This window comes from Branchiostoma lanceolatum, chromosome 1, assembly GCF_035083965.1.
Source record: "Branchiostoma lanceolatum isolate klBraLanc5 chromosome 1, klBraLanc5.hap2, whole genome shotgun sequence".
Classification (NCBI taxonomy): Eukaryota; Metazoa; Chordata; class Leptocardii; order Amphioxiformes; family Branchiostomatidae; genus Branchiostoma; species Branchiostoma lanceolatum.
The window spans coordinates 2,410,352-2,418,365 of NC_089722.1; the positions used below are offsets into that span (position 1 = coordinate 2,410,352).

At 41.8% G+C, this 8,014-nt stretch overlaps 2 protein-coding genes across 3 annotated transcripts in view; both read left to right on the top strand.

Annotated features, from left to right (window-relative positions):
• Window positions 1-8,014, top strand: part of LOC136429429 (phosphatidylethanolamine-binding protein 1-like) — an 83,858-nt gene that overhangs the window by 74,503 nt on the left and 1,341 nt on the right. The window lies entirely within an intron of this gene.
• Window positions 1,531-7,903, top strand: LOC136433825 (phosphatidylethanolamine-binding protein 1-like). The gene is made up of 8 exons (XM_066426366.1): window positions 1,531-1,751; window positions 3,766-3,833; window positions 4,300-4,402; window positions 4,615-4,712; window positions 5,495-5,595; window positions 6,536-6,714; window positions 7,632-7,747; window positions 7,887-7,903. Exons 2-8 carry the CDS (start codon window positions 3,785-3,787, stop codon window positions 7,901-7,903), a joined length of 663 nt encoding a protein of 220 aa, XP_066282463.1. The 5' UTR covers window positions 1,531-1,751; window positions 3,766-3,784.

An 8,014-nucleotide genomic window follows, 5' to 3' on the forward strand; every position in this document is an offset into this window, starting at 1 on the left:
GTTGTTTTCGAGTTGTTTTCGGTTGTTTTCGAGTTGTTTTCGGTTGTTTTCGTTTTTTCCGAGTTGTTTTCGGTTGTTTTCGAGCTGTTTTCGGTTGTTTTCGGTTGTTTTTTGTTGTTTTCGGTTGTTTTCGGTTGTTTTCGGTATTTAGTGAGTTTGTTGTTTTCGGTTGTTTTCGGTTGTTTCCGATTGTTTTCGGTTGTTTTCGGTATTTAGTGTTTTCGGTTGTTTTCGGTTGTTTTCGGTATTTAGTGAGACCCCTACCAACAACGCTCGGTCCAATCCCCGGGCTACAACTCCCCGGCGCGTTGATTAAGATCGGGCGGGCTGACTGTCTTGGGGCGCCGCAGGAAATCGCTAGCGGCCCTGGCTAGTCTGGCTCCCAAGGAAGACAAACTCAGGCTTAGATAAATGGTAATAATAGTCTTTATCGCATATTCCTGCCCATATGGGCTACATGCCGAGATGACCACACGTGGTCTAGAGGATACAAATTGTAAAACATAAGAAACTAGAAAAAAAAGGATTGCCACATTCTAACATTACAAAGTAGAAAACAAACACGACTATGGACTATTCTTAATCTAATAACGCCCAGTCTCTCTTTTTGAAACACTTGGAAACAAAACTACTTTGTCAATTATATGTTCATTCGTACATGGCATCAGGTAAATAAAAGTGTCCTGCTATGTTATTGTTTTACATTTCTTGTCTTGTTCTATTGTCTTAAAAATCTTTAAAAGAGGGCCTTAAGAGTAATGTTTGACATAAGAAGTAGTCAACCTAGATCTTCTGTATCACTGCACTGTAAACTGCTTGACACATTGTATTGTGCCGATATTAGTGTATGGATCTGAAGAAATAAAATACTATGACAGACTTTAAAATGGAAGACAAAAGAAAGGTAAAGTTATCACATGACTTCTTTTTTTTCATTTTTCAGAGACACCATTTACTAAGCTTTCACAGCATATATGCCGTGACCCCAGAAAAAACTCGTTTTTTTCCGAGCAGGTTCGACCAAAAAGTGTAAAAAAATGATAACTTTCGGGTCCAAAATTTACATTTTACTATGGTTTCTACCGATAAATACACAGGAAAGCAGTAGAAAACCGCTTTTCGCCCATGTGATTACATTTTCCGTCCTATTTTTGTTGGCGAAAGTGTAGCCCGTCGACCTGATGAGGGTGTCGGCCTACATACGAAATCGTAAAAAAAAAACTCCAGTCCGAGACCTTCACCAGAACCGGCTGTGTGACGAACCCAAGTCGCAGTAGAGCCTTCATGCGGCCGTGTTAGGTATTACATAAAAGACTCACACGCGGATTATGACGGTTTATCAATAGTGTACGCTGTGGTGGAGCGTCGTAAAAGTTTACTTGGTTTTACGTCGCTCAGTCATGAGTGCCACCTGGCGATTTCTTTGCGATCTGCAGCCACGCGCTTCTTGCTCCAATGACTCTGAAGGGTACAAAGGTCACTGAGGTGCAAAGGTTAACACCCTTTGCAGTTTGATTGGGTGCCAGGTGGTGCCAGGGGTTGAGTGGTACCATTCCGCGGTGCAAGGGTCTGAGAACAACTGCACTGTACTGCACCGTACTGTACTGTACTGTACTGTGGAGATAGGAATTCCATACATAACCTAATGCCAATAGGCTGGTAAAAGCAGCATCTGGTCACGTACTATCATATACAGTAGTATAATAAGCCACAGCACGCCTAGTTTAGGATCGCATCTGCCCACAACGGAGGTGAGTAGCAGACCTGTCGTTTTATAAAATGAATGAATGAAGACCTTTATTGTATGTTCGTGCCCCGAGGCGCTAGATACAGGTCGTTTAACATAAACCTAACTGATATGTAAGTGACATATACAGTGAAATATATACAGTACATTGTGTAAACATACATGGTAGACGATAGGCTAAGCTAACCCAGTAGAGTCAACTTCTTCTCGCTTCTTTGTACATGTGTAGATATATGAACAGATCATGTTTCTTATACAAGGTTTGTCTAGACGCAACAAAAATATGAATTTATCCGTTGCTTTTGAATATTCAAAGTATGGGAATTTCTCATTAATACATTTGAAAAGAACATTTCTTTCTATATCGTAAAGTTTACAATCTAAATTGAAGTGCCGCTCATCTTCTATTTGATTATATAACTAGTTCTATCTCTAGGTCACAGCCACAATCTGTTAGTTGTTATCTCCATGAAAAATTGAGATATTGTTTTTGGCGTGTGTGTGTGTGTGTGTGTGTGTGTGTGTGTGTGTGTGTGTGTGTGTGTGTGTGTGTGTGTGTGTGTGTGTGTGTTTCCGGACTATTGTAGTCAGCATAACTCAAGTACCTCTGGATGGATTACAATGATATTTGGTATGTGGGCGGGTGTTGTGAAGCCAAAATTCAAGGTCGATTTTGGGCCCCCTGGTATGTGACCTTGTTACGCTTTGCATTTTTTTTTACCGCAAGTAAACTATACCTGCTTTTCTTAGCTAGCCAATCGGTAGACCTATTGTAGTAACGCTCAGTACATAGAGTAAGCATAGACACAATGAACCCTGGCGTCTCAAACGAGAGTAATACAACCGGTTTGTTATTGTGTGTACAAGTAATATTCAGATTCAGATTTCTTACAATCAACCTTGCATGTTACATCCTTATGTTTACATGAAAACATGAAATATGTTGATAGTTATGTAAAATTGCAATCGTTACATTTGGTATAAAAATCATGCAAATCAAAAGCGAACAAACATGGTTAAAACAGTTCAAACTAAATATACCATTCTAAACGTGGAGGGCATACATTCTACTTTTACTACCATCCTGGAAATCGTGGAAGGTGCTGTTGCTCTAATATAGACTGTTTTCTTTAAACGTGAACTATATGTGCCCACAATCTTAAACGACTTACTTCGCGTATCCTTACGTTTACATAATCCTCAGTCACAAATCTTAAAGTGCAACCGAGTCAAATGTAAACAGTCAGACACTTGAGTGCAATTTTATGGCACCTTTTTGTGCCAAAATACATAAATGAAACGTGAATATACCAACAATGCTACAGTATGAGAACGCGTTCTTTGAGTACACGAGATACTCGCTATTGTTATTTCCTGCAATATCGCATGTAAAATATGGATATTGATAAGATGTAGAATTTCCTGTCGGGTTACAGATGTTAGTGATTCTCGGGGGCAATGTATCTCAGCAAATTTATCAAATGTCGTCATAGCGACGTTTGGTGATATTCTATCGTCATAACTTTGATGTGCGATGTCACCATCTCTCCCATCTTTCGTCTTTTTTAAATACATATTTAGACTTAATTTGAAGACGATGCGATACTTTTTGGCTTCACGCGACCATGAGTGGATTAGATTTTTTGCCGCCGTATAGCCTTGGCTATAGTACACGCCGATCTCCCTGGGGTACGGTACAGGGGGAAATCATGGACGGCCACTTGCTGCTCGGCTACCGCAATTCTAATGACGTAAGTTGTACCCCGTGTATCCACACATCCAATAAGCTAGTTCGGAGTTGCAACTACGCATGTGCAGTGTCAAAGGTGAAGGCCCCCGCGATGGAAACAAGACCTGTCTGGGCGTTGTTATGCAAATCTAGACAATATGCAAATCTAGACAATGTCCAGGCGAGCACTGTATACGAGACGGGGGCCTTCACCTTTGACACTGCACATGCGTGGTAGCAACTCCGAACTAGCTTATTGGTTGTAACGTCAGCTCTCCTATTTTTACAGTTTCAGCCTCTAAACAAAGATGTTGTCCACTTTGATCACCATCACAACACTGCTTGCACTGTCAAACGGTAAGTAATATAATCATGGATAGAATGACAGTGTATATTAGCCTCTACCAGCGAATGGCTAGAAAAATAGTAAGATTTAGCCAAATAGAATGGATTACATGCTAAGGGGGTCGACTACGGAGAGTGGGCCCAATATGCCATCCACGGAGCGGCAAACTGTACCCCTATAGCAGACTAACTCCCCGTCCATGTTTTTGTGTGTCTATTTGGCCAATTTCTACTTTTTCCAGTCGCTTCTGGAGCATGGTATAGGCTACGTCTCTATATTCTTTAAGACCATTAACGACATTTCTATTGACGGATATCAAGTGTGCACACAATCCAATAAAACATTGATGAGGGATAATTAGTTCATATATAACGTGACAGTTGTCAATTTCTTCCTTACAAGATCCTAACAAATCAATAATCAGCCATGTGCATGTAACGTCCATTGAAGCGGTTTGATTGTCATGTGTTCTGTTAGCTCAGTCATGGGTGCCCTCTGGCGATCTTCCCGTGGACTTCAGCCTCACGTTCTCAGCCCCGGAAATGGTGTACGACGTGTGTAATCGTAATTTTACCCAAAGGTAGGGCGTATCTTAGTATAATCTAATAGTCGAGTACACACCCTGATGATTTGCCCATTAACTATTTACGTGATACCCTATTCAAATGTTACTTTTTACAATCACAGTTACATTATGTTATGAATATTTGTATACGTAAGGTTAAAATCGAAGTTCGACTTTATTCCGAGCGCATACGGTATCTTAAAGTGCTTTTCTTTCATCGTCACTAGTGCCAGGACTATTTCTGTCGCAACCACGAATGTCGCGGTGACTCCAGGTGAAACTGCGAACGATCCAACAGCCATGACTATTACAGGTGCATCGTCAGGTAAGTTCAATGTTTTAATCACGGAGGGTACAACATCAATTAGAATCCCCAGCTGTATGGCTCACAGGCTTATTACTGGCGACGTCATGTAAAAACGCTATAAAGTGCCAGTCTGACGTGACACACACGTCATATCACTATGTCCGCCGCCATGTTGGTGTCCCTATTTTTTGTTGTCAATTTTTTTCGGACATTTGAAGATGATGTAACCCTTTCAAATAAACACTGAACGTGCGCTCTAAAGCAACCTTGCGATGTCTTTAAGTCTCCTTGTTCTTGTCCGGCATTTTTTGTCGACGGTCATTATAACTGCCATATACACCCCATAAGGCATTTTTTTTAAATCGCTCTCTCTCTCTCCCTGTCTCTCTCCCTGTCTCTCTCTCTCCCTGTCTCTCTCTTCTCTCTCCCTATCTCTCTCTCTCTCTTCTCTCTCTCTCTCTCTCTCTCTCTCTCTTTCTCTCTCTGTCTCTCTATATCTCTCTCTCTCTCTCTCTCTCTCTCTCTCTCTCTCTTTCTCTCTCTGTCTCTCTATATCTCTCTATATATATCTCTATCTCTCTCTCTCTCTCTCACTCTCTCTAACTCTCTCTGTCTGTCTCTCTCTGTCTGTCTCTCTCTCTTTCTCTCTCTCTATCTCCCTCCCTCCCTCTTTCTCTGTCTCTCTCTCTCCCTCTCGCTTCTGCGTGTTGACACAGTATCTTCTTCGGCGGGGCTACGTTTACAGATGTAACTGGCCATGGCTGCTATTTATCTAATTCTAGCCATTTTGACTCCTCCAGGTGATATGTTCACCATTTTGATGGTAGACCCGGACACTCCCTCTGCTGAAGTCGGCACGACGGAAAAACCGCTGCTCCACATGCTCATCACCAACATAACGGTAAACAAGTCAAGTCAAGTCAAAGTTTATTGCACAATGATTGTAACGGGTACAATGTAAGGCAAACAGTAAAATACTACTGGCTGCTGATATCAAACTACTAAAAGCTACAGGGAGGTTCTAGGCTATACAATGGTTAAGTTCTATGCTGTACAATGCTCCATTTCAAACTACACGAAGGCACTATCTATATAATATTGTCATAGGAAGATAATATCAACAGGAGATACAATAGGGAATCGTATATGTCAATTATACAATTACATGATATGTAAACATACCGCCAAGTGTCTGTGTTCTGTTTCTAGGTTACCAACTCCCATTTTATCTCGCGCTGTTAAACTCTCGTGAGAAGCACGAAAACGAGGCTTTAGCTGATTTCCAAAATGCAACGAATGTGACCAAAGACTCCTGATATATAATATTCATTGATAAGGCTGACTACAATTGAATTGGGAGCAGAGTTTTCATGCAAAAGTCTGTGACCAATAGGGTACTTATTAGCAACAACACTGATAGCTATAGTTTGTCGGCAACATATTTGAACAAGGTGTGTCAGCGGCCGTCATTTTGTCTATACTGAGTTATGATATGGGAGATTCTTTATACACAACCATGTATTGATCTCACCTGCTGACGTTTCGATGTCTATCAGACACCTTCCTCAGAGCTTCTGACTGGAGTACTGCTTCTCACCGCTATAAGTAGCCGATATAGGTTCTCACCGTAAAAGCGCTACCTACATCGGTTACTTATAGCGGTGAGAAGCAGTTAACTTCAGTCAGAGGCTCTGAAGAAGGTGTCTGACAGACACCGAAACGTTAGCAGGTGAGATCAATACATGGTTGTGTAAAAAGAATCTCCCATGTCCTATTTTCTACCAACCAGATGAAATTATTTTCGGAACATATACAGAGTTATGTTTTCTTCTCGTGTTCAGAATGCCGACCCGAGTACAGGGGCGGTGCTTAATCCGTACGGAGGCCCGATGCCCCCACCCTGCTCGGGGGACCACACCTACCACTACCTCCTCCTGAGGCAGGCCGCTGCCCTGTCTCTGACCGTGGATGACCTCCCAGGATTTACCCCGGACTGCACCAACCCTGGCCTCATCGGCCGGTAGGTCGTTCGCTAGGAATTTCATGGGGGGGGGGGGTCCTTTTTAACGTTTGAGGGACCAGTGAGCACCGCAGGCGCGAGCTTCCTAGGGGGGGGGGGGGGGGTCCGGGGGGGGGGGGGCTGGAAAATTAAAAAAAATTGAACCTTCTGATATGGCATTTCCTGTGTTTTTGAAAGGATTTCAAACAAAGAAATCAGAGACAAAGTGAGCAGTTTTTCTTGGATTCCAGCCCCGCTGGTGATACAAATAAGTCCACCTTGAAAAAACAAAACCTTGGAGAATTCTTATGTCCAATCAAAATCAAATCAAATTAAAAGCATTTTGTTTCCTTTCCAATGCTTGTTCGGCCACATGTATTTGAAGACACAGAGAGTTTTGTATGCAAAGTCAAATGAATAGTTTTTTTGGCTAAATGATTGCTTTTACCCAACACGAACATTCAGCTTATATAATTTTTAGCTGTATCATCAGCCTTCTTTAAGATAGTTGGCCCACTTCCTGACACGCACTGATCTTCGGGATTTGTGACGTCAGACCAAGTCAAAGATATCTGCCTTCCGGTTACGTTTCGGTAACATCTAACATAACTCAAGGCTTCAATTCGTAGCGTATTGTACAAATTTACAGACGATAGCAAACCTTTTTTAAGTACCAGACCGAGACCGACATTGATATAACGATAAGCTGGCTACATCTACAATAGCATATTGAGGTATATCGCAAATTGATTTTTCTTTTCAAACATACGTTTCAACCTTTATGAATGATTCATTCGCTTTGGTACTTGCAAAGGAGAGGGGGGGGGGGTCCTCCACTAAGCGTAAAATGACAATATTGAAAATAAAACGTGATGTTCCCATCTAGATCTATGGACGTGTATGTGTTTTAACTGGTTTTGTTTGCTTTCTTGGACTAGGTGTCTTTTTGAAGTGGCGAACTTCATTTCTTCCAACCAGCTGACCCCGGTCGGTTACGTTTCCATGGTAGCGGCTACAGATGGGTATGTCCGTTACGGCTACGTGAATGACAGAGGTGAGCTCCTGTTTTTTTTTAAATTTTTTATTTTTTATTTTTAACGAAAGTTGTTGCATCCATCTATGCACTGTAGGTGATGTTTCGATACTGCGCCTTTTACACAAACCGAAACACTGTGCTTTCTTACTGCTGCCAGATTCGGCCGGTGGATAATTGTCCTTATCGTGACATAATCATCAATCGGAATGTTATATGAATCAGAAAGCTGCATTAAAACTGCAATATTTGGCACCGTTGGAGCCTGTTACGGAGGCAACATCTGTC

Excerpts from the sequence above, each read along its gene's own strand:
- LOC136433825 (XM_066426366.1), top strand. The coding sequence starts at position 3,785 with ATGTTGTCCACTTTGATCACCATCACAACACTGCTTGCACTGTCAAAC. Across the intron at positions 3,834-4,299 it reads ACTGCTTGCACTGTCAAACG|CTCAGTCATGGGTGCCCTCT; the intron begins GTAAGTAATATA and ends GTGTTCTGTTAG. Across the intron at positions 4,403-4,614 it reads AATCGTAATTTTACCCAAAG|TGCCAGGACTATTTCTGTCG; the intron begins GTAGGGCGTATC and ends CATCGTCACTAG.